The 26,983-nt window shown below is 37.1% G+C and overlaps 1 protein-coding gene and 1 long non-coding RNA gene across 2 annotated transcripts; one reads left to right on the top strand and one right to left on the bottom strand.

Annotated features, from left to right (window-relative positions):
• Window positions 1–126: 126 nt before the first annotated feature.
• Window positions 127–15,414, top strand: LOC115896440. The gene is made up of 3 exons (XR_004056318.1): window positions 127–246; window positions 6,175–6,252; window positions 15,064–15,414. It is a non-coding gene; the product is annotated as an uncharacterized LOC115896440 (long non-coding RNA).
• Window positions 8,560–20,633, bottom strand: TMED7 (transmembrane p24 trafficking protein 7). Its single transcript, XM_010356921.2, has 3 exons — window positions 20,057–20,633; window positions 15,428–15,673; window positions 8,560–11,815 (listed from the first exon to the last, which is right to left on the bottom strand). Exons 1-3 carry the CDS (start codon window positions 20,246–20,248, stop codon window positions 11,579–11,581), a joined length of 675 nt encoding a protein of 224 aa, XP_010355223.1. The 5' UTR covers window positions 20,249–20,633; the 3' UTR covers window positions 8,560–11,578.
• Between the last annotated feature and the right edge of the window lie 6,350 nt (window positions 20,634–26,983).

Here is a 26,983-nt window from a genome sequence, read left to right as displayed (position 1 = left end):
AGAGAAAAAAAAAGCAATTAGGTAAATGAAGCATAAGAAGCCTTATAAAGCTCCATTGCTGCCTCAAAGCACCCAATCCTAGTCATAACCTAAGAGCTCCAGTTCAGAAATCTCCCCTCCCCTTTTAATTCTCAGGCAATACCTACTCCCTGCCAAAGGAGAACCCAGTTACTGAACATCGGATCAGACCATGGATAGTAAATTGGAAGTGAAGGTTCATACCTGGGTCTCAGAAGCACAGTACAGGTAAAGCTAAGAATTCTTTCCTCCTTCTCTTTCCCCATCCAGCAACAGGATGGCTTACTGAAGGGAGGCACTTCAGGTAGTAATTACTTGGTGAAATGCCACAATGTAGTCAGAAATACCGTATTATGTACAGTGTCAACACAATTCATTATTCATGCAGTTGATTCTCCAACCACTGCACCTCCCAACAATTCTACCTAAACTCTTTGGGTAAGCAGTGGCCTCCTAAATTCATTGATACTTTTGTTGCCCTCATTTTTCCTGGGAGTCTCTCTTTGGCGATTGACAGTTGACCATTGTCTCCCAACACTGTTTCCTTGATGTTGACAACCCCACTTTGCCTTTATGCTCATCCTGCTTGTTAAAATTCTTCTTTCAGTTTCCTCTGCCTGTTCCTCTTTCTCTGGCAACCCTTCAAAATCAGAGTTTTTCAAATCTTTCCACTGAAATACCACCAATGACAGATTCCATAAACACATACTTACCTATTCATCACTTAGGTTGCATACATAAAAGAGCCTGAAGTCACTAGTGTCATGGGCAAATTTACTTGAACTGTTTCATCTTTTTAAATTGCTCCAAATTTTGCATTGTTCTTCATAATACAGTCACATGTACTAAAAAAAAATCTTAAACTGGTTACAAGTTTATTGCTTAACATTTTCTCTCCAAATGTTCAAGAAAATGCATCAATCACTCACGCCACACATGGTTAGAGTACATTCTATGTGCTAGGCATTAGGGATATTGTGTGAACAGGAGACAGTCCTAGTTCTCATGGAGATTTTATAGTCTAATCTGGGACTATAGGTATGTAAAGAAGTGAGACAATTTCAGATCCATGCATTGGTAATGGGGACAGGGAATCTTCCTAGTGGGCAACTGCTAGCTACATACCTGGTTATTCACATTCAAGAAAGGCGGGGACGACATGACAAACTGATAAATATACTGACTTACAGGCAGTGTCTAATGGATCATCTAGCTTTTAGGTTCTTGGAAAGAACAAAATGGAAAATTTGTAAAAGATCTGTCAGTGAGGCTTACTGCAGCAAGACAGGCCTAACCCTCTTGGAGTGGTGAGGGCATGTGAAGATATTCATGTCCCACATAAGTGCCTAATAGGATACATCAGGTGGAGAAGATTTTCAGTAATAAGGGGAACAAGATGAATTGTCTGGTAGATGTCAGTCTTTCTCCAGCCAACCCAGGGCTTGGTTAATGGGCCCACGTACCAAGCGGCCATCAAAGCAATGATGGAGTGAACGTTCAATAGTATGGTCTTCTCCTCACCTACACTATTTGGCTACTATCATTGCTGAGTGTCCAACCTGGCAACAATGTGAAGTGTGACTATATTTCCAAGGCTGGTTCCTAATATGGCATTATTCTCAATGAGACTTGCTGGCAACCCAGTAACGTGATGGTTACATTGGGCAATTTCCATAAGAAATAGGTAGCACTTTGTCTTCACAAAGATAATTCACATTCAAGGTATGAATTTGCATTCTCTGCCTGCAGTGTTTCCACTGGCACTAATATTCTTCACACTTCTGAGGGTTTTATCCATTACATAAGAATCCCAAAAACATTTCTTCCAACCAGGTACACAGTTTATGGCAATGGAAGTTAATTCAATGGTTTTAACACATGCTTTCTCTCCTAGAAGTAGCTAGCTTGATAGAATGGTTGAGTGGCAAAATGAGAGCTCGGTTACGGAGGTATCTGGGAGGCAACATCATGAAAAGGTAGGGTGCTATCCTATAGAATGTGGTACATTAATTTAATATGCAGTCAATATATGGAGTTGTCTCCCTACTACCAGGATGCACAGGTCTCAGAGCCAAAGGGTAGAAGGAGTGTTTCTGTTCAATAGCATACCTAAGAATCTACATGAATAATTTTTGCTTCCCATTCCCAAAATGTTGGGCTTCGTGGGTTTAGAAATTCTAGAGTCTAAGAGTGGAACACTTCCTTCAGGAAAAAGAATCACGTTTTGATGATTTAGGAGCTGAGACTGGCCCTGGCCTTTTGAGGTTCCTCATGCCATTAAACTAACAGAAAAGCAGCTCAATGGACTGGCCAGGATAGCTAATTCCAGTTATCAGAGGAAAACTGTTTCTGTTACACAATGGGAACTAGAAGGCTGTATCTGGAAACCAGGAAATTCACCGGAATGCCCCTTAGTGCTAACAGTCCTAGTCAGTGGAAAACTGCAACAAGACAGGCCGATCAATGGCTCCATTCTGTAGAAATGAAGGTTAGGTCACTTCATTAGACAAAGAATCCCATCTAGTCAAAATCCTGGAGGAAGGTAAGAAAAAGGATTACTAAGCTTGATTATGGTACTTTATTCCCCCAGAAATAAAACCAAAAGATGGTTTACTAAGATTTCAAAATCAATAAGCTTCTAGCCAGGTAAGTTAAGAAAAAAGAGACCAGATGCAAATTACCAATATTAGAAATGAGAGAGGTAACATGACATACCAGTTATTAAAAGGTTACTAAGGAAAGATTATGAACAACTTTATGCCAGCAAATTCAACAATTTAGATGAAATGGAAAAAATCCTTAAAAGACAAACTCAGTCAAGATGAAACATTTTATTTTAAAAGCCCTAAATCTATCAAAGAAATTAAAGGTATAGTGAAAAATGTTCCCACAAAGAAAACTTCATGTCCAGGTGACTTCAATGGTAAAGTGAGCTCTACCAAAACATTTAAGGAAGAAATAATACCAATCCTACACATACTCTTCAAAAAAATTCAAGAGGAGGGAATACTTGTGAAATCATTCTATTAAGCCAGCATTAGTATCATACTAATCAGACAAAAGACATTACAAAAACAGAAAACCACAGACCAACATCTCTCATGAATACAGATGTAAGATTCTAAACAAAATTTGAACAAATCAATGATGGTTGAGAATTTTCCAGAACTGACGTATCAACCCACAGGTCCAAGATGCCAAACAAAGCCCAAGTGGGAAAATACAATAAAATCCTCACTTATATACAACATAATGAAACTCCAAATAATAATAATAATGATAATAATAATAATAATTACAAAGAGAAAATCCTGAAAGCAACCAGAGGAAAAAAATGGATTAGTCTCAATGGAGCAATAGACTGACAGGTGACTTCTTCCCAGTAACAATGGAAGTCAGAATACAACAGAAAGTTATCTTTACCTTTCCAGATGACCATCCATTTAGAATTCTGTCAAGCAGGGGGCAGGGGGAAGTCTCTCAAAAAGAAGACAAAATAACGACATTTCAAAAAACAAGAACAAAGTAAATGTGCCACCAGGTGAACTGCACTAAAGTAAATTCTAAACATATACTCAGGCAAAAGAAAAATTACTCCAGATGGAAGCTCAAAGACACAGCAAGGAATAGAGAGTAAGAAAGGCGGTAAATTTGTGGGTAAATCTAAGTCAATATTAACTATATAAAACAATAGTAATGACTTACATTTAAAGACTTACATTTATGACAACATACGTGACAACCACAGTATATAAGCTGGGAGGACAGTAAATGGAGTTAAAAGTGTTCTAAGGCTACTGTACTGCCCAGAAGTCTGGGCAAGTTTAGGCTTTGGTAAGTCAGAGATGCGTAATGAAATTTCTAGAATAACCATGAACAGAAATATACACAACTTCCGATCTAATAGCTAGAGGAAAAAAAGGAGTAACAACAACAACAACAACAAAAACTATCAAAAAAAAAAAAGTAGAGAAAAAGAAACACAGAACAGATAGGACACACAGTAACAGCAATATGATATAAATAAGAGGCACCTCTAAAAAATAAATATACATAAAGGCTGAAAGTAAAACTGTGGAAAATGATATACTACACAAGTGCTAGTCAAACGAAAGCTGGTATAGCTACATTAATATCAAATAAAATTAATTTTAAGGCAAAATTTATTAGTGGAAATAAAGATAATTTTGTAATGATAAAGCTTCTTTCAGTAAACCTGGAAAATACAACAATTATACATTTGTATCCCAATATGTCCCCAAAATAGAAAAAGAGAGAAACTGAAAGAATCACATGGACACATCTAAAATCATGCTAGCTAGATTTTAACACAATTATCTTAGTAACCAAGAGACATATACCAAAAACAAAAAAATCATCACTAAGGATACAAAGACTTGAAAAATGATTAATGAACATGACTAAAATGATTGATGAACATAAATAACTGTAGAAGTTTCTTTTCAAGCACCCTAAAATTTATAAAAACCAGCCACTTACGCCATAAAGCAACAATTAACACATTTCAAAGAATTTAAATCATATAGAGAATATATCCTCTGATCAAAATTCAATTATGTTAAAAATCAACAATAAAGGAAAACTTAAATATTCATGTTTGGAAATTATAGTTCCAAATAATATTTATGGATCAAAGAGTAGTAGTGATAATGAAAAAAAAACTTTGCAGTTAATGAATAACTAAAATGCTAGATATTGAGACTTATAGAATGGAGTTAGTAGTAGGCAAGGTTGCTGAATAGAAAAATCAATTTAAAAAGTATTCCCACAAACCAACAAAAAATTAAAAACTTAAAAGATTTCATTTATGACAGCATCAAAAACATAAAGATACAAGAAAGATTAACAAAATATATGTATACAGTATTTCTATGAAGAAAATTATAAGACTTTATTCAAAGATACAATGGAAAGACATTAACTCACCAAAAAATGTACTATTGTAAAGAATTTGTTCACAGGTAAAATACAATCCCAATCAAAATCCTAACAATTTTGTTTTGTTGAAATTCTAAAATTTGTATAAAAGTGCAAAGAAATGATCACAGCCAAAATCTTGAAGAACAAGGTATAAAAAGACTTATTTTACCAAATATCAAGACTTTTAAGAGCTTTAGTAATTAAGACAGTGTGTTACTGATATATGGGCAAATTGATCAATGGAATAAAAGAGAGCCCAGAAATAGATTCATGTAAATATGAACATTTCATAGATGACAGAAATGGCATGTTCAACCAATTGAGAAAGATGACTTTTCAAGAAGCAAGGGGAAAAAAAAGAACCTGGATACTTACCCTCACCCACAAAACAAAATTCAGTTTGAGTGGAAGACAAAACTACACATATTTTAGAACACATTACAGAAGATATTCATGACCTAAGGAGAGGGAATTATGTTTTAAATAAGACACAAAAACACCAAAAATAGAGAAGATGGATACATTTCACTAGGAGCAGAAAGATAAATAATTGTGAGAAGATATTTGAAATAGTTATAACCAAATGATTAAGTAGTCTCAGTATAAGAAGGAATTTTATTAACCAAAAAAAGTCAATAAAATTGTTAAAAATGGGGAAATGATTTAAACAGCAACTTTGCAAAAAGGGGAAATCCAAATGTTAGATAAATTTGTAGAAAAAAATAATTAACCTCGTGGAAATGCAAATTAAGCAACAATGAGGTACCATTACAAGCCTAGATTTTCCAAAGTTTTAAAGTCTAACAATACCAAATGCGGAACCTTTTAATGCTGCTGGTGAAAGCACTGATTGACATAATTACTTTGGAAAAGTTAGGTATTACCTAGTAAATCTGAAGATATACATAGCCTGTGACCCACCAATGCCATTGCTGGATGTATTCTCCAGAGATCATACACACGTACAACCTGACATATATACAAGGATATTCATAGTGGCTTTGTTCAAAATAGCAAAAAAGGTGGAATGCTCCAAATGCCTTCATGGAAGAAATACGTAACAGTGGTAATATTAATAGTAAACACAGTAACAAAACTATAGTCATGTGCATCATCATGGATGGTACTAACTGTTCAGCAAGTCACAAAGAAGTGACATTTCTATTTATTAAATTTTATTAATGTTTACTTCTACCTGTTTTGACTATTTTTAAGGAATGCAGACATCAGTACTACTCAAAGTGTGGTCCCATATTGATCCATATTGATCAACTGTCATTGGCTGATGGAGAGGTAAGCACATAAAGTGAGTAAACATTCATAAACATTTAGAAATGCTGATAGTAATCTGACAGTGCCAATACATTCAAGTACATGATTTTGTATTTATGAAAGTATCAGTTTATGATGGTTTAGAAATTATGTTTTTTTTTTTTTTCCTTTTTGTGGAGAACGGGGTCTCGCTGTATAACCCAGGCAGGTCTCGAACTCCTGGGCTCAAGCTATCCTCCCGCCTCTGCCTCCCTGAGAGCTGGGATTACAGGCGTGAGCCACCGCGCCCGGCAGAAATTATGTTTTAAAAAGCGTGAGAACTAGTATACTTAACTGGTAAAAATACAAAGAAAAGATTATTTGCATTACAAGCAGAATATTGGTTCTCTCTCTTGGGGTGATTCAGGAAACTGACCAGGAAAGGATACATAGGAGCTTTCTAAGGTATTGGCAATGTTACATTTCTTAACCTGAGCATTGGATATATGAGTATCTGTTTTATAATTTTATTTCTCATTAAATTGTACACGCTAAATGCTCTCTTCTATATGATAGATTTCACAAATGTAAAAGTGTTAAAAATTTGTTATAGAAAGTACAATACCAATTTCTTTAAACAATACACAAGTATCTATAAAAATAACTGAAATACACCAAAAAGAATGATGAAATTCTGCGTAGACTTTGTTCTTTGAACCATTATTAATCAAATTCTTATGCTGTTGCCTTTTCAAGATAGTAGTGATCATTAGGAATCATCCAGCACTAATAAGCATATGCCAGACCAGTGTCACTTTTGTATCTACATTTCAGGAAGGAAGCTGATTCCTAATGATAAAAATAGGACAACATCCTTGTATTTTCCTCCAGAATTTGGAAACTCCTGAGATGGAGAAGTTACTCAGGAGATCAAACATCACCTTTATTGTTAAGAAAATTAAAGAATATGTCTTTCAATCTGTAGCAAGAGGGACTGGTTAATACCCATATCCCTAAACTGGAGATTAAACCACTCAATTACTGGCATAATCACATAACCAGGGCTTCCACTGTGGGGAGATGATGTAAAACTCCCTAAGAAATAAGTCTTTTGATCTATATATTCTCTTCTTCCTCTAGCACCCTGTAAATACCTTAGACCCTTAGAGTCCACTCTGCTTCATTACCTGTGTAACATTAGTTGCTCATACAGTTATCCTATCTACACCATCTAGGTTATGTTCCTGGAGGTCAGACTGTCTTATTAATTTTTTTTTTTTTTTTTTTTTTTTTTTGAGACCAAGTCCTGCTCTGTTGCCCAGGCTGGACTACAGTGGTGCAATCTTGGCTCACTGCAACCTCTGCCTCCCAGGTTCAAGTGATTCTCCTGCCTCAGCCTCCCGAGTAGCTGGAATTACAGGCATGCGCCACCATGCCCCACTACTTTTTGTATTTTCAGTAGAGACAGGGTTTCACCATGTTGGCCAGGCTGGTCTTGAACGCCTGACCTCAGGTGATCCGCCCACCTGGACCTCCAACAGTGCTGGGATTACAGGCATGAGCCATTGCGTCCAGCCGGTCTTAATCATTTTTGAAACTTCTAGCAGACCATCATGTGCATGACAGACATTCAAACACTGTATTTGTGTCATGTATTGTTCATGTAAGAGCCACATGAATAGAAGCCATAGTAAGGACCTTAGGAACTAAAGAAAGATCAAGAGACCAGAATTAGACTAATGATAAAAAATATAATTACTAAATGCTTGTATATGATAGGCACTGATCCTCGGTGTTTAATAAACATCTCATTTCATTCTCATTATACCAGATGGCATCACCTTAGCAGCAGATGGAAAACAGAAATATATAGTTAATAAAATCCAAAGTCACACAACCATGACTTGAACTTGGCTGTGACTTCAAAGCCAAAGCACTGAACCGCTACTGAGCTGTAGTGAATTCAAGATAGCTAAGCCTTCAGAGAACTATCCTTAATTGGTTTTTTGTAAGGCAGTATTGCATAGTGCTTGCGAAAGAGGGCTCTGGGGCCAGACTGCTATGGTTCATATTCAAACTGTGCCAATTACTGTGTGATATGAGATTTCTTAACCCCTCTATGCCTCAGTTTCCTCATCTGTAAAATGGAAATAATACATTTCATGGAAACATTGCAAAGATTAAATGTGTCAATACAAATACTCAGCACAGCACCTAGCACAAGGTAAACATTCAATAAATGTTAACCTATATTTACAGTTATTTCCCTGTTGTTTTTGGAGAATTGTGCCCAGGAACCAGACTGTCCCCTCTGACTACATTAAGAAAAACATTGATACAACTGGGTATTATACAACCTAAAGTTAATTTACTTAAAAATTAAGACCTCTTTAGAGCAAATGATGATTTAACTGCTTTTCACCTACACAAACTTTCCGTAAGGAATGCAAAGAGGTTACCAATTAGGCAGTACAGATGTGGTATTTCTCTTTCACCTTCTTTCTTGGACAGTCCCTCAGATATTTTAATAAAATACCAAATAAATAATCACTCTCATTACAGAACTGTACTCCAGGCTTTAAGTTTATAAGGAGCTATAGAAAGATTTAAATCCTGACAGAAACAAGTGAAGTCAGTTTGTTGAAATATTTTTTTTTTATTCTACAAGAAACTGATAGGTGCAATCCTGTTAAAGAAGTTTCTTTTCAAAAGTAAATGAAAAACCCCTCTGAATTATTTATATATTAATTTAATTTTTTGAAAACAAGAGTCATAGGGCCTGCTTTGTCCTATTTAACTACAAATGTTACACATTTACAAACTGAAACAAAAATGCATAGTACAGAGATTTAAATGAAATTTTCGAAAGAATAAATTTGCTCTTCAGTCCACTGTATTTTCAAAGTTGATTATCACCAAGCTTGGATGAAAGCTGTGAACCACAAACCATTTGTTTCTTTAATAGAAAAAAGAATGTGTAGATTATTAGCAAAGTAATACCTTAAAATGTATCTTCACACAGTTGAAATTTTAGTATAAACTTGTATATCAAGTTGCTTTCCATTATTTATTCTACTTTAAAAATATATACAACTATGATGTTCAAATATGTATTCTGAGCCATTATGTCCAAACATAAATATTTGGGAAATTCAAACTGCTGCAACAAGTTAGGAAAGGATTAAGGAAAGATGATGAGCTACAAATTATGTAGTTGGAGGAAGAAAAAAATGTTACTTAACATTTATGTCTGGATAGGTATGTATTTTCTAATTTACATATACATATCCAGTTGAGTATAGACAACCATCAAAATGTAACCAGTTACACAGAGACTAGACTAAGCCCACACTATTTTCTATAACAGGTAACAGCAGTGATTTCAAAAATTTTAATATCTCAATAGTTTCACCAAAAATTATTTGTGGTAATATTCTAATATTCTGAAGTTTTTAGAGGCACAGATTAAATGAGTGCACTATCTATGCCAAACTCAGCAAGATCTATACCTTACTGTTTAATTATGGTATAAGTATCTGAACACAATAGCATAGAGAGGCAACCAGAAAAGGACATTTGCCCATGCTGATCGATCACATTAACATCAGTGCTTAAAACTTTCAAATTTAAATATAAAGGGACACTTATAAAGCCGCAAGACAACCTCAGTACAAAAACCCAAATTGATAAATCTGCAAAATCTTAAACTTCTTAATCCATTGATAAATATTAAGGAGTAGTTAGTTGGTCTTCAAACATCTTAAAAAATTAAAGGGTTGAAAACATGTTCACTCTTTGCTATACTGCAGCATCTGAAATTACCAAGTATGACAACTTGAATTTGTTTTGCTCTTCCATGCAAGAAGTATATATATGCATTTTAAGATAGCTTAGAATTAAGAGTTAACTTCTAGTCAATATTGGTAAGTGACTAGGTTGGCTATCCAATCAGTATTCCATGGTATCACATGTCAAAGTCTCTACAATATGACAGTCTTGTCTTGTTCAGAACTCATCACTTTTGGGTAGGGAAGAGAGGCATGGCAGAAAAGCAGTTGCAATTAAAAAAAAAAAAAAAAAAAAAACAGCAGAAAAGCTTTAAATATCTATATAATTTTGAATCATCTTGTATTCTATCAGATAATACTTGGAACAAAATCTTATTTCAATCAGCTCAATCTATACAAGTTATAAGGTGCAAACACAATGTAAACCCTATAGTCTATACAATATGCACTATTTAATAGTCATTAAATAAGGAACAGTCAATGAAGATTACCAAATAGGAAACACATAGCATTCTAAATTTTTTAATCACTTTAGGGTAGCTAACCAGAAACTACAGAAATAAAATATGCAAGACAAAAAAAAAAAAAAGAAAAAAAGAAAAAAGGAAAGCAACTAACTTTTCAGTGCATCACACCCATGAGGACAAAATGTACGGCACTTATGTGATACTAATACTAACAATTGTTAATTTCAGCTGGGAATGACTCACAGACATTAAAGTCATGTAAGGGCAAGAGCCAGCCAATTAAACTGTTAAAATTAAACATATCACCTTTTTTCTTTGTAAAAGCACTGAAAATGTAATGAGTACGGGTAACTCACTAAAAATTTTCCTATTTCATTTACCCCCATTGTAGTGTCTTAAATTATTCTGTAATATTTCTACCTGTTACAAACAGTCTGATATTTAAGGCCTGTATAAACTCTTTTATGCTACTGAAACATACTGTTTTGTGTGTGCTACAAATGCCTTTATGAAAAAATAGCATAGCTGGTTATAAATCATAAACTCCAAAAACAAAAGTCTGACATTTTCTAAGCTAGTGAGAAATAAATTTTACTATGATGTATCAATATTAACTAACATTCCTATGGTAGACTTTTTTTTCCTCCATAAAATTCAACAGTGCAGAATAGGGCTTGGGCTACAGTTCATCACATTTGGTTTTCTTATTAACAATTAAAAGGCAATTTTCTTCCTCTTTAACACATGTAGACATTAAATCTAAGGTTTTTAAAATATCAACTACCTATAAGAAAGTAGTTTTAAATGGTTAAAAGGAATCAAAACACCAAGGTTTAGTGTGCGAAGAGTAGATATAAACAACCCAGAACAGAGTAGATCATTGGTGTTGAATATTTAACATGAATAGCCCAAAATGAGTTCCAAAGTTTTTCCACCTTTACAAATAAAAAATGGTGTCCTTTCCAGTTTGGGGATATGCATTGTACATCCCTCCCAACAAGTGTATGAGTAAGGTTTTAAAAATGTTGCCAATATTAAGTTCTTCAGTACCTAAAATTGATTAGAGGACAGCAATATTACAGTGGCAATGGTGCATCAATTCTCAAAACGTAGTTATGATCCAACACGAGTTGTGGTGGTTCTTTTATCTGAGAAAAAACTTTTCAAAAGAAATACCTGCCCTATGCTAACCACCAGAAGAATGAGGGCTTCTCCTACTGACCAATAGGCCACTCTTGTATTTAGATCCTCTGCTCGGCTTCGGCCTTGAGCTTCTCTTAATCGGAAATGAGTCTGATAATCGATGACAGACTTCAGAGCTTCGTGAATTGAAACACAGGCAGATTCCATCTGCAGAGAAATATTTTCAGTCAGTATGTGTGATACTTTCTGTAGACTTCATCTATCATATTCAGCTTTTCTTTCAATTTGATCTCAATTCCTCTTTTGACTAACGTGCTACTAACCTGGCATTCATTCATACATTTATGCCAGTTGTCCTTGCAATGAAACCCCCCTGCTCATTTTCACTAGGACAACTGTTAAGGCTAGAGATCTCATGAAGCAGCTGTTTTCCCCAACTGAAATGTCACAGCCATGGCATCAGTAAGGGGGCAGATGGAACACTAAGCTAACAATAGCAGAAATACTTATCAGCTAAGGTTGGTGACTACAGAATTTCCAGCCCAAGTTCTTTAAACAAAAATTAGGAGGAAGACAATGGCAGTGAGCTCATCAATAATGAGAATATAAATCAAAGCCCAAATATCTATAAAAATAAAGCACAGTACAAAAAAAAAAGGCCGAATTAGTCAGTTATTTGAACTATGTTTAAAACAGCTACAACATCAAAATCGTTAGGTAACTTTTAAATCTGAAAGGGATATATAAGAATAGGAATGACTTTTTTTTTTTTTTTTTACATTTATCTATTTGTTAAATCAGCCTTTTCCCTCATGCCAGTCAACTAAACCAATGTATGTTCCCAACAGGATGCAAGTTTCAGTTTCACTGTGTAATCACTTTGTGAGCCTTTAGCTGATAACAGCTTGCCTTTTTATACATTTATTATACTGTCTGTTTTGAGAAAGGTGAAGCGACTAGGTTTTTTGTATACCATGGTTTAGTATTTTTCTACTGCTGCAAACTTAATCCTAGTGGTAAAATATATGTTTTAGTATTATTTTATGCAACAAACCTGTATTTAAAAACAAATCTAAGTTTGTTTTAATTTTAGTTAAGGAATATAGGCATTAGAAAATAACGTTTAATAAAGTTCTGCCAAAATAAGTATGAAAGGAATAATTATTAAAATATTCTATTAAAGTGCTTTTAAAAAATGTAAGAAATCATGAAGCCAACAAACTGCATTAACCTATTAGAAGAGTCAGACGTTTTGTTGTCCTTGCTTTGTTTGGGCCCCTAGGAATGAAACATTTGCTCGGCTCACTGCAACTTCCACCTCCCAGGTTCAAGCAATTCTCCTGCCTCAGCCTCCTGAGTAGCTGGGACTGGAGGCACACTCCACCACACCCAACTAATTTTTGTATTTTTATTACAAATGGGGTTTCACCATGTTGGTCAGGCTGGTCTCGAACTACTGACTTCATGATCCGCCCGCCTCGGCCTCCCAAAGTGCTGGGATTACAGGCGTGAGCCACCACGCCCGGCCTGAGATGTGATTTTTAAAAAACTTTTACAGTGAAAACTTCCATACGTATTCAAAAGTATTGAGAAAAGTATAATGAACCTCCATGATGTCAATAAAGATTAACATATGGCTAATCTTGCTTCATCTATATTCCCCATGTATTTTCCCCGATTATTTTTAAAGCAAATCTCAGATATTTTATCACTTCAGCTACAAATACTTTTATATTTTATTTCTAAAAGGTAACACTTTTTAAAAACATAACCCCAATAGTATTATAACACATGAAATAATTTAAAACAGTTCCTTAAAGTCAGGAAATAGTGTTCAAATTTCCCCTATTGTTTCAAAATTGGTTTTCCAATGAGAATCCAAGTAAGGTTAACACAATCATTTGGCTGATATAAGTCTTCGTTAATCTTTCGGCTTTTGTCCTTGTTTTTTTCTTTTTTCCTTGCCATCTACCCCTATCCTGTGGCATTTCCCACTTATTGGATTTTGCTGATTGCATTCCCATGCCATTCCTTTATCCTCTGTATTTCTTATAAACGGGCATTTAGAGCTAGAGACTTGATGGGATTCAGGTGCAATGTTCTGGGTGGGAACGCCTAGTAGTCAGTGTTGTGTAGTGCAAATTATTCATAAGGCACATAATGTCTAGTTGTCTCTCCATTTGTGAAAGATCATTCACTCTGATCTACTCAGTATTAAGTTCCCCACCAGCCTTTTACTTAATGGTTTTAGTAGTGACTGGTGATCATTGCCTACTCTAAATCTATCATTTTATCAATGGGTAAAAAATGGTGAGAGTAAAACTCTTATCACTTATTCTGCATTACTAGCCGGTAATTTTATTCTGAACTTACTAGCTGGTAATTTTCCATTTTAAAGTATGAAAAGTTGCTTTGTAACTATCCCTATTATAGGAGACATTATCTTTTTGAAAGTAGAAAAATAAGACTAAGAAAAATAAAAAATGTAGCATGGATAAAGAAGGGTATGATACTAACTGCTTTATTACCATTCATTTCTTGTATTTAACCACTTAGGTTTTTAAAACAAGTCTCACCTTATACAAGTTAAAATTTATGAAGCAATGGACACAGGTTAAGGTAACGGCCCCAAAGAAATATCATTTTACAAAGCAAAATGTCTTTCACACAGGACCTTAAAATAAAGAGAACATTTCTAAAATTAAGAGTATCTTGCTAATTCTTACAACAGGTTTATGAATTAAGGCTTTTACACATTCTTAAAGCTGTCTCTTTCACCATGACTTTGGCCAAGAGACTAAATAGAAATTGGGAACGCTAAAATACCGGTTTAAGATTTTTAACAAATAAGTGGTAAATAATTCTTTTTCATGCCTAATTGAGTAACTTTTAGATATGATCTAAGACCATACAGGTTGAGTATCCCTTATCCAAAATGTTTGGGACCAGAATTGTTTGGAATTTCAGATTTTGGAATATCTATGTATACATAATGAGATATCTTTGTGATGGAACCCAGGTCTAGACATGAAATTCATTTATGTTTCCTATACACCTTATACATGTAGCCTTAAGGCAATTGTATATGATATGTTCAATGATGTGTCATGAGATCAGCTCCACTTGTGGCATCAGGTTGGAGCTAAAAAAGCTTTGAATTTTGAAGCATTTTGGATTTTGCTGTATTTGAACTAGAAATAAAGCAGTCCTCATCACCTAAGCAATAGCTGTTCACTGGGTTTGAATTTTTTACGCTTTCTCTATTTCTCCAAAATAAATCCGAATTTAGCTTTTGTAACTATTTTTGTGAGATGACTTACCATTAATCTTCAATATTTCACCTAAAGTTACAGCACAAGTTACTGTTACAGTAGCTTGAGTAACACTAAGTAATGGTATAAAGGCTATCGTGTGGTATTATTTCTCTACTAATGTAGGCATCATTTTGCTTCCAGTTATACCAGCCTGAGTACGACAGCAACATTCCCTCAGGGATTAAAGAAAACGCTTCAGAAGACTGGAACACTGCTCAGCCTTCCCAAACTTCTTTCACCACTGATGTTTCTACCTTCGTGATCTTCCTCCTATTTTAGTGCCTCTTTTTCTTTACACTTAAAAGTTCACAAAATCTTTCAACATTATTTTTCACTATAAAAGTTTGAAGTTCTCTGTGAAATGCCTACTATGTAAGAATTAAGATAGATTTTAAAGATTGTTAGTCTCGAAACTGCATGCTCATCAGTTAGTGCATGATATTAAATTATGCTTTTTTCCTCCTTTTAAATATACCAACATTATATTGCTGATTTTTTTATTTACCTGGGTAAGAGCACTGACTCGGTTCTCACTAGGAAACAAAGGTGGGTCTTCTCCAACTTGAAAATCAAAATATACAGTTTTATGTGTGAAAGTAGAAAATTCATTGCTGAAGCAAAATTTGTATGTCCCATTTTTGGAGGCTGTGAAGGTAAAACTATCATACTGTTTCTTCATCTCTTTGTATAACACTTTACCATCAGGATCTTCTAATCGACAGTCTACATCATAGTGACCACCAGTAATCACCTGTAAGAGATTAAAAAAAAAATTACTTTGAAAAGTTTGAAAAATTAATCAGATTTAATCAGATTTCCTAATAAAATGACAATAAGGAAATGGGCAAAGGACTTTTACTATCACAGACAATTTTACATTTTTAAATTTTCACCAGTGGATGGAAGTTGGGAGGAGATTTTACTTCAACTAAACTTTACAGAAACTGAACAAGTTTCCTCCAACTTTTATTCACTTTGAACTAACCAGACAAATCTGCTAATTAATGTAGATCTATTAGATCACTTAATTCTCCCAGCAACCCTACAAAAGACTTTCTTCCTTCCATTTGACAGACTGAAAAACTGATGTTATATATGCGACCCATTTAAGAGTATTCATCCAGTTAAGTGGGAAAGGCAGAACTTGAACTCCAAAGTCATATTCTTAACCTCTAAGCTTACTGTCTGCAATATTTCCCTTCTGAAAATTTTCTCACCCACTTTCCTATTAGCATCATCCAAGCACACACACAGTGAAAGGCCAGTCCTTAGGATTACACCCCATTCATACTTCTATCATAGACTTAAGTTCATTTTACTGCCAAATTACAAGTGGATTGTGTTTATTAAGTTTTTTTACAGTCAGTTACATGGAATTTGATATATATTTTGTTTTGAACTACACAAGTTGAGTAATGGAGTGGGCTATTCTAAAAGTATATAATCATTTACAACCTTGTTTTCAGGAGACACATAACTGATTAAACAAAATATTGTTGAAACACTTGTGATTAAAGCAAAAATGAGTAACATAAAGGACGACAAGTCCGTTTATTTAGAAAGCCAGTACTTAAGGGCAAACATACTGAATGGAAGGCTGGAGGTAGTTCTGAACAGAACTGCAGAACTACTTTCAAGGGCTTATGCTTAATCAGTTACACTTCCAGCCATTTGGGCTGTACGAAGAGAGGAGGGAGAGATTTTTCCTGCGGTAACTGGATAAGTATTTTAAGAGACAAAAGGGGGAAAGGATTAAAGAGAAAGGCTTCCTTACATGAGAAAGAACTGAGTAAGAAGAAAGAGGGAGTGGAGAGAGGTGAAGAAACAGGAAACGTATACACTTGTGAAAGAGATGATTAGGAAGAGACATTGGGTTGAATGAAGGGTTCCCAAACCACCATGTGAATGGTAGCACAAGACTGTTATTTTCAACCTTGAACCCTCTTGGTTAGCATACTGACATTCTAGGTCAGTAGAACAGAGTTCAAACTGTGGATTTAAAAGAAGGATCTGTGACCTGTGTGACCTTTTCTCACTTAAGAGAGAAGATACTAACTGAACTATGTTACAGATCATTTTGATAATCAAATGAAAATAATTATGCACTTAGGAAACTGTAAAAATATATAAATGTTAATATACAGATAAAATGTTTTGATATAAAAGTGTTTTATCAATTGGGGATTTACCAATTCCCATCCTCACCAAAAAGTAACTTTTTCTCCAGGTGATAATAATAATTCCTTTCTTTTTTTTTTTTTTTTTTTTTTTGAGACGGAGTCTCGCTTTGTCGCCCAGGCTGGAGTACAGTGGCCGGATCTCAGCTCACTGCAAGCTCCGCCTCCCGGGTTTACGCCATTCTCCTGCCTCAGCCTCCCGAGTAGCTGGGACTACAGGCGCCCGCCACCTCGCCTGGCTAGTTTTTTGTATTTTTTTAGTAGAGACGGGGTTTCACCGTGTTAGCCAGGATGGTCTCGATCTCCTGACCTCGTGATCTGCCCGTCTCGGCCTCCCAAAGTGCTGGGATTACAGGCTTGAGCCACCGCGCCCGGCCGATAATAATAATTTCATTTTGCTATACTGAATTATTCATACCTGACCATTGTATTTTGAATAATCAAACACATACATACAAACTGAATAGGACCAGAGCTTATCATCACCCCACTTCTCTTCCATCAAACTTAAAACAAGTAATCTTGTTAAGTATCCCTTGAAACCTGTCCAATCACCTACTATTGAAACTGAAGATCATCCCAAACTAAGTGTCCCTATCTATCCATACGATCACACAAATCTCTCAATCTTTTTGCCCCTCTCAAATTCACCGCATTCCTAAACCACAATCCAGACAGGACTATTGCCACAGCTTCCTAAAAGGTCTTCCCACTACCCAATATCTTCTCCCTCTAACTCAGGGTTTCTCAACCTTGGCATTATTTTCATTTTGAGCTGAATAATTCTGTGTTGTAGGACCCTGGACTGTACTGTGCACTACAGCACGTTAAGCAGCATACCTGGCCTCTACCTACTAGATGCAGGTAGCTGCCCTTCTAACATGATGCCAAATGTCTCCTGGGAAGGAGGGGTGCCAATCTCCCCATCTTTCCTCATTCCCCATTGAGCAATCACTTAAAAGCTTCTTGATAATTACCTGTGGCCTGCAGAAAAATCCGAATCTGTTAACAATGGTGTACTATTCACTGTTCTTCCTCCCAGGTAGCTTCAGAACCTCTTTTATTCACAGCCTTACTCGTTCTATGTTCCCAAAATACCAGACTACCAGAAATTCTCTGAACAAGTCTTTGCTTTACATCTGCACTGACGGTGCAGTTCAACGGGGTTTGCTAAAGAAGAGTCACAGGGCTCAAAATGACAGTGTTTGCAAATCTACAGTTTATTACGGTACGTTATCATGTCTCAAATCTACAGTTTATTACGGTATGTTATCATGTCCCAAATCTACAGTTTATTACGGTATGTTATAATGTCCCAAATCTACAGTTTATTACGGTATGTTATCATGTCCCAAATCTATAGTTTTATTACGGTATGTTATCATGTCCCAAATCTACAGTTTATTACGGTACGTTATCATGTCCCAAATCTACAGTTTATTACGGTATGTTATAATGTCCCAAATCTACAGTTTATTACGGTATGTTATCATGTCCCAAATCTATAGTTTTATTACGGTATGTTATCATGTCACAAATCTACAGTTTATTACGGTATGTTATAATGTCCCAAATCTACAGTTTATTACGGTATGTTATCATGTCCCAAATCTATAGTTTTATTACGGTATGTTATCATGTCACAAATCTACAGTTTATTACGGTATGTTATAATGTCACAAATCTACAGTTTTTAATATTATATGACTATATATGTCTATGTAAGCTCTCTGAGGTCAGAATCAGTCTCTGGGAGGTCGTATAATAAAGTGGTTAAGAATTTAACTTAGGACCGAAAAGAGTCCCAAAAGAAAAAGAATATAAAACATCACAGCCAAAGGCTGTCTCACAGCAAGAGGTCTGAAAAGGTCAGGTGTGGGCTCCTTTGTCTTCCCTCTGTTAGGTCTGTGGCCAGACACATACTCTCTCAGATCTGGAACCACCCAAGTGTACAAACAAAACACCCTGGAACCAAGGAACACAAAATGGAGTCTTGACCACATTTTTAAATATTTCGCTGGTCACAAAGGCATATTCCTGCTATGGAGCTAGTCTCAACAGAGCTCTGCGTTGGGGGTGTGGTCTCACCAAGACCAAGAGCAAATCATCCATCTCACTGTTACCAATAAATAATGTTGACAAACTAGTACAAACTGCCCCCAAAGCTCTTGGACTCACAGTCACAAAGCTATTATAATAGCTTTATATTAAAGCTAATAATATATAGTTTTGTGACTATTAATATATGTAACTATAGTCACAAAACTATTATTATTCAGTGTATTTCAATGTCATGCACAAATATTAGCAATATAGCTCAGGCTAATTTCAGGCCTGCTGGAACTGTCGTGAACATATCTGCCTAGGGCCCCTTCTTCTCTCCTCTGCTCCCTTGTAGAGCAACGGCTACTTATCTTGCAGACTCAGCTCTAATATCAGCTCCTTAGCTAAATTTCCCGATGATCCTTCTGTCTTCTGCCAGCATTATACCTAGTGTGTACCTTTATTGTTGCATTTAACATTTTATGACTATATATGTCTATACAAGCTCTCTGAAGTCAAAGTCAATCTCTGGAAGGTAGTATAATAAAATACTTCAAATTCAACTAAATTGGAAGTGTGGATTAGAGAGTTGACACTGGGTACTATAGAATATAAATGATTTTCTTTAAGGGAATATTTTTAAGGAAGAAAGTTCAATAGGCCTTAAATATGAGAATGGAAAGAAATGCTAGAGGGAGCATTTCTGGAATTCATACATTTTAACATCCGGTCTTAACATCTCTCACTCCAGGTTTATTAGAGGAAAGTCAAATGCTGGGCATCAGCTACCTGGAAGCGATTTTTGAATTAGCCTAAGAACAGGGAAACACGGACAGGAAAGTGCCATCCCTCAACTTAAACCCCCAACCCTGGAGCCGCGAGTTGGGGCCCAGGGACTGCTGGGCCCCTGATACCTGGAACTCCAGGGTGCACTTGGTGCCCTGAGCGATGTCCTCGTAGAAGCACTGCTTGGCGTTGTCAGGAAGCTCGAAGGTGATCTCAGAGGCGCCTCCGGGTCCAGGCACCAGCAGCAGCAGTGCGAACAGCCTGCAGCCCCAACGGCCCGCGGCGGCCGCCCAGCGCTGCGCGTACCCCAGCCGCGGCATCCCGAGAAGTCGGCGGCGGCCTCAACCAAGCTGCAAGACGCAGGGTCAGGTCTGCGCGGACTCACCGCGCGCGGCAGGCCTCAGCGCAGGCCGCCCCGCAAAGATACACGGCAGAGCAGGTTCGCGCCTGTGGGCGACTCGGGATCAGAGCTACCCTCCGGGTTCCTACGAGGGGCGCCGAGGGGCGCACCTGGAGAGGTGAAAGAGAAGCGGAAAAGGACTATGAGGGTCGGAAGTGGGGATTAGCCCTTGGTGGGGAAGGGGCGGAGCCTGAGACACCGGCTCCCGTGACCCGGATGTGTTCTCCTCCGGGGACAAGGGTTGGAGTGCGTACGTGGAAGCCCGCGAGGCGTTGGCTCGTCTTCCGTCGCAGCCTGGGACGAGGGGCGGAGCCAGAGTCGTGGGTGGAGAGGGGCGAGGCCAGGAAAAGGGGAGTGGCGGCCGCGGTGGTTACGGGCTATTGGCGAGGGTAATTACGCTCCACTCACTCGCTTTTTTTTTTTTTTTTTTTTTTTGAGACAAGAGTCTCGCCCTGTCACCCAGGCTGGAGTGCAGTGGCGCGATCTGGGTTCACTGCAACCTCCGCTGGGAACTTAGCGCTGGGGAGCATTGAGGGAGTGGTAAAGGGCTCATTTTGCCCTAGGGTGCTAATCTTTGGTGGTAGAGAGCTTTGCAATTTGCAGAGTTTTCTCATAAGTAATAATAAATATTTGGACAGGAGCTGGACATGGAGTGCGAATTCTAAGAGCTTAATCCCTTAGAATTCCTGTTTTGCCACGTACTGGCTTAATCCCTGTTTTGCCACGTACTGGCTGTGACGTCCAGCCACTTGCTTAAACTCTCTGTCTCAGTCTGTGTCTGTAGAATGGAGATAATAACACCTACCATAGAGAATTATTACAAAGTTTCAATATTTGGAAAAAGTACTTAGAAGTGGTTGGTACATAGCAAGCACTAGATGAATTTTTGTTACATAAATTAAACGTCTTCGAGCACGCCTTATCATCAAGCACTGTGCTGAGCACATTACATATATTATGTCATTCCATCCTCCAAACAACCTCATACGATAGGTATTATTACGCCTTTTCACTGATGAGAAAATTGAGGATCAAAAACATTGAGTGCCTATGATCACACCACTGATTTGTGTTGAAGTGCTTAAAAATAATAGTATTAATAAGTAATATTAATAATAACAGCTAACAGGTGATGATTCTTACAGTGCATTATACATTTTCTCATACATTATACACACGAATTCGATATTATTCCTTTTTAAATGATTAGATGAGGGTCTAGTCAGCAGAAGATGAGTAGAGGGTTTTATGAAAAGGAAATAGAGGCAGATAGAAAGCAGTCAGATAGGGAAGTGAGAGGGTGAGAGTAGGGGTGGGTGGGTAGTGGGGTATGAAGGGAGGAAGATGCAGGGCTGCTGTGCAGTCCTCCAGCCGCCTGAAGTGCCCAAAGTCTCCACAGTGGGGAAATGAGGGAAGAAGATTTGAAGTCAAGGTTCTTAGTTATTGGGTGGTGATCTGGGGAAGGTTGAGCCTTCCTGAGAAATGGGCCAGAAACTGAAGCATTATTTGTCTTGGTGAGTGGGAAGAAATCTGAATTCGAAAAGAGAAAACATGGGTTCTATTTACTAATTATGTGACTGGGAACAAGTAACATTGATCTTTTAAATAAACCTGTTTCTTCATACATCAAATGGCGATACAAACAAACAGACACAAAAGGATGAATAAGATTAAAATCACAATGCAATACATTACATACCGCTAGATAGGCAAAAATTTTAAGTGTAACAATAACAGATATTGGTCAACTTTCAGAGCCACAAAACCTCTTATACACTGCTAGTGAAAAAGCAGATTGGTTAATTAAGTTGGAAAACAATGTGCTATTATCTAATAAAGTAGAATATATGTATACACATACACAACACACACACCTATATTCAGTGTGTGTGTGCATATATATATATATATAGCCTGGAATATATAGGCACCGCCTGGAAATTTCACTTTACATATATTTATAGAGTATATGCTTTAGAGCAGTGGTTCTCAAGTGTTGCTCTGAAGACCCCCAGAGGCCTCTTGAAACCCTTTCAGAGGGTATGTAATGATCTGTGTGAAGCTGGATTTTCATTATATATTTCAACCAAAACAGCACAACAGAGTGAATATCAAAGGAAATGAGCACCCAGCTTCTTCTATAAATCTAGATTATGAAAGATTTATAAAAATAAGGTCACTCTTCTTGCTAAATTTTTATTTGGAAAATATTTTTATTAAAAGATGTGTTATTTATGTAAATCTGTGCAGTGAGTTGAATTGTGTCCCCCTAAAAAACACATGTTCAAAGTTTCAAACCCTCCACCCTGTGAATATGATTTTATTTGGAAATAGGGCTTTCGCAGATGTAATTAAGTTAAGGACCTCAAGATGAGGTCATCCTGGGATTTAGGGTGGGCCCTAAATCTAAAAACTGTTATTCTTATGGTATGGTTTGGCTGTGTCTCCACCCAAATCTCATCTGGAATTGTAGTTCCCGTAATCCCCACATGTCATGGAAGGGACCCGGTGGGAGGTAATTGAATCATGGGGGCAGGTTTTTCCCATGCTGTTCTCGTGATAGTGAATAAGTCTCATGAGATCTGATGGTTTTATTGTAGTTCCCATAATCCCCATGTGTCATGGGAGAGACCTGGTGGGAGGTAATTGAATCATGGGGGCAGATTTTTCCCATTTGTTTATGTTTCCCATAAAACAGTATTCGTGTTTATAATGCACTATTCGTGTTTATAAACATATAATGCACGTATAATGCATTATTCATGTTTATAAACATTGTTCATGTTTATAACAGGTAGTTTGCTACATGAAATCTGGTGGTTTTATAAAGGGCAGTTCCCCTGAACACACTGTCTTGCCTACTGCCATGTAAGATGTGCTTTTGCCATGTAAGATGTGCTTTTGCTCCGCCTTCGCCTTCCACCATGATTTTGAGGCCTCCCCAGCCATGTGGAACTGTCAATTCATTTAACTTATTTTTCTTTATAAATTACCCTGCCTTGGGTATTTCTTCATAGCAGTATGAACATGGACTAATACCCCTTATAAGAGAAGGGAAGATTTCAGATGCACAGACACAAAGATACAGGGGGCAGAGTGGGGGGAAGGGAATGGCATATTGAAGACAAAGATACAGATTGGAATGATACAGTCACAAGTCAAGGAACATCAAGGATTGCCCGTAGCTATGGGAAACTAGGAGAATGGCTTGGAACGGCTTCTCCTTCAGAGTTTCCAGAAGGAATCAACCTTGGCAATACTTTACTTGCAGACTTCTGGACTCTACAGTTCTGAGAGAAAAAAATTCTGTTGTTTCAAGCCATCACATTTGTAGTAATTTGTAACGGGATCCTTAGGAAACTAATGCAACATGTAATGAGTTTATTGTTTATTTTAAATGAATTATCAAATATTTTAAATGTCTCAGATCTCAATAACCTTTATTGGACATTTTTTAATTTTAAAATTTTTATTTAATCTTTAATTTTTACGATTCTGAGGCCCAGCTGAGAACATGATGGCTCACACCTGTAATCCTAGCACTTTAGAAGCCTGAGGTGGGAAGATTGCTTGAGCCCAGGCATTCAAGACCAGCCAGGGAAACATAGTGATACCTCTTCTCCATAATAAGTTTTTTCAAAATTAGCTGTGCATGGTGGCACATGCCTATAGTCCCAGCTACTTGGAAGGCTAAGGCAGGAGGATCGCCTGAACCTAGGAGTTTGAGGCTGTAGTGAGCTATGATCACACCACTGCACTTCAGCCTCAGTGACAAAACCAGATCCTGTCTTAAAAAAAAAAAAATTCTGAGACTAAAAAGTATGAGAATCACTACTTTCAAGAAACTCATGCACAGGTATACCAGAATACGTATACGAGACTACTGAAAGCCAAAGCCTAGTAACAGTCTCAACTGGAAATACCCCAGATATCTATAAATGTAGGTATATGTAGGTATATTAAAAAATGAGACATAACATAGCAATGAGAATGAACATGTTATAGCTACACAGCACAACATTGCAGAATCTTACAAGCATGATGCCAAAGAAAGTGACAGAAAAAAAATCAGCATATAAAGGCTGACAACAAGCAAAACTGAACAATCCCATTTTCCCTAATATGTGGCAAAGCTATACAAAAAAGCAAAGGAATGATTATCTCAATAGTCAGGAGAGCGGGGAAGGATGGAGTAATAAGTGAGAGGCAACACAGAGTGGGGAAAGTGGGGGCTTCCATGGTGCTGGTGATGCTCTTTTTCTTGACATAGGTGGTGGTTACGTGTATGGTCACTTTGTATTTACTTATTATTATATGGTTTATGTACTTTTCTGCATGTATGTTATATTTCACAGCAAAAGAAAGAAGATTTAATATACTGGATGCATCAGTAGTTAGTCATTATTGTGAGAAAAACACATCAAAACTTGTAGCTTAAAACCATCTGCATTTATAGTTGACCGCACATTAGAGCCCAGGTCAGCTGAGTGGGTCTAGTCTCACCTGGGCTCACTCATCATCAGTGGTCCACTGGGGATTGGACAGACAACTTTGCTGATCTTGGCTGGGTTCATTCGTATTTTGGCAGGACAACTGGCTATAGGCTGGTCTAGGATGGTGTTGACTGGGAAAACTGAGCTCTTCTCCATGTAGGAGTCTCTCATCCTCTAATGGGCTAGCCTGGGATTATTCATGTGATGATCCCAGGATTTCAGGAGAGAGAATGTAAAAGGCCCCTTGAGTACTAGGCCCTGTCACTTCTGTCTCATTCTATTAACCAGAAGTCACAAGGTCAGCCCAGATTCCAAGGATAAGGAAGAGTTATGTCTGTCAGGGTTTCACTAGAGAAGCAGAATCACTGGAAGGCTAAATAAATAAATAAACCAGTACATAGATCTCTTTGGGTAGACATACATTATACAGTGTATGGGAGGCTCTTGCTTCTGTGTCTGGTGCGAGAGCCTGAAGTCTGAAGATAATTACCATAGTCAAGAAGGAAAGATGGGCCGGGCGCGGTGGCTCAAGCCTGTAATCCCAGCACTTTGGGAGGCCGAGACGGGCGGATCACGAGGTCAGGAGATCGAGACCATCCTGGCTAACACGGTGAAACCCCGTCTTTACTAAAAAATACAAAAACTAGCCGGGCGTGGTGGCCGGCGCCTGTAGTCCCAGCTACTTGGGAGGCTGAGGCAGGAGAATGGCGTGAACCCGGGAGGCGGAGCTTGCAGTGAGCTGAGATCCGGCCACTGTACTCCAGCCTGGGTGACAGCGAGACTCCGTCTCAAAAAAAAAAAAAAAAAAGAAAAAAGAAAAAGAAGATGGATGTGAAGTGGAAAAATAAAGAAACTAGAGCCTGTGAGAATGGGCCACAAGTACAGCCATTTCTCACTGCCTTCAAGCCCCGACCTTTCAGCAATAGGTGAACTGCAGGAAAAGCTGTCTTTCTTCTTCATGAAACTAAACATATACCTGGCCTGGGAGTCAGAAGACTTCAGGCGTAAAAAAGAATATCACTGCTGCTTCCTTACTTCAGATACACTGACCTTTATCTATGCAAGGAATAGAATTCTAGGAAACAGTAGCTCTGAATTAGCTAATTTAATACAATACAAATCCACCACAGACACTTTGCAAAGGTGAGTATGGGGCCAGGGAAGAATTGTGTTCATTTTTGCGCTGAATTCACTCTGCCAGATGAAGACAGAAAACGAACTAAACAAGATCCTTGTCCTTGGAGGGTTCATAATCTAGAAAATATGAATTTAATTTTGTTCCAGATTTTTAGTTTTTTTCCTTTACTTCCCTGGATTATTATAAGGATCAGAAAGAACATATATGTGAGAAAGCTTTATAAAATACACAAATTAATATAATGTTTATGTAAAGTACACACTTTTACTAAGAACTACAAAGTGTTACAAGGAAAAAATAACCCATAATTTGGTCAGTTTACAGTGAAAACACAGCAATGGGAATTTTGACCCAAATGTAATCTTTGAGACTAGATTGTCTCATATCCCCTACTAATATATAGACTTGGGCAAATTACCTAACCTTTCTAGTACAGTTTCTTAATCTATAGAACGGGATAATTGTAGGTGGCTGAAAGGATATTGAATGAGATAATGAGGAAATGTCTGTACAGCACACAGCACAGTGCTTGAAATACAACAGGGACTCTAATTATTCCACAAAAGGCCATTATTGAAACAAAAACTATCATTTTATTCCTATAGATATGGGGTTTCCTATTATTTCTGTATGTTAGAATATTAGATTAGGTTAAATAATATTATAACTAACATAAATATAAGATAGAGAAGTTTCAGAGGACAAGCTTTAGGTGGAGGAAAGGAACATAGCCATGACCTCCTTGGTGTCAGCATCAGATGCACATAAGTGAAACTCTGAGATAAAGCATTTGCTGCCCAGAGATGGAGATCCCCTATTTAGGCAGCTCCTGACATAAGGGAGTGAAGACTAAAAATGTCAGCATATTTACTATGAGCTGCCTAGAGCCTACACTCATCATTATCTGAATCTGAGATATTCCTAAAAACATTTTGGATAGCAGTTTTGGGAAGAGTCAGCCTGTATTCTATTTCCTGTTATTTAAATAGGAAAAATAATAATCTATTCCATATTCATATAAAAA

The sequence above is a fragment of the Rhinopithecus roxellana genome, chromosome 3, assembly GCF_007565055.1.
Source record: "Rhinopithecus roxellana isolate Shanxi Qingling chromosome 3, ASM756505v1, whole genome shotgun sequence".
In the NCBI taxonomy this organism is placed as follows: Eukaryota; Metazoa; Chordata; class Mammalia; order Primates; family Cercopithecidae; genus Rhinopithecus; species Rhinopithecus roxellana.
This window is presented reverse-complemented; position numbering and strand designations above follow the sequence as displayed.

Coding starts and splice junctions, on each gene's coding strand:
- TMED7 (XM_010356921.2), bottom strand. CDS start 20,248: ATGCCGCGGCTGGGGTACGCGCAGCGCTGGGCGGCCGCCGCGGGCCGT. Junction 15,674..20,056: donor AGTGCACCCTGGAGTTCCAG/GTATCAGGGGCC, acceptor AATCTCTTACAG/GTGATTACTGGTGGTCACTA. Junction 11,816..15,427: donor GAGTCAGTGCTCTTACCCAG/GTAAATAAAAAA, acceptor ATTTCTCTGCAG/ATGGAATCTGCCTGTGTTTC.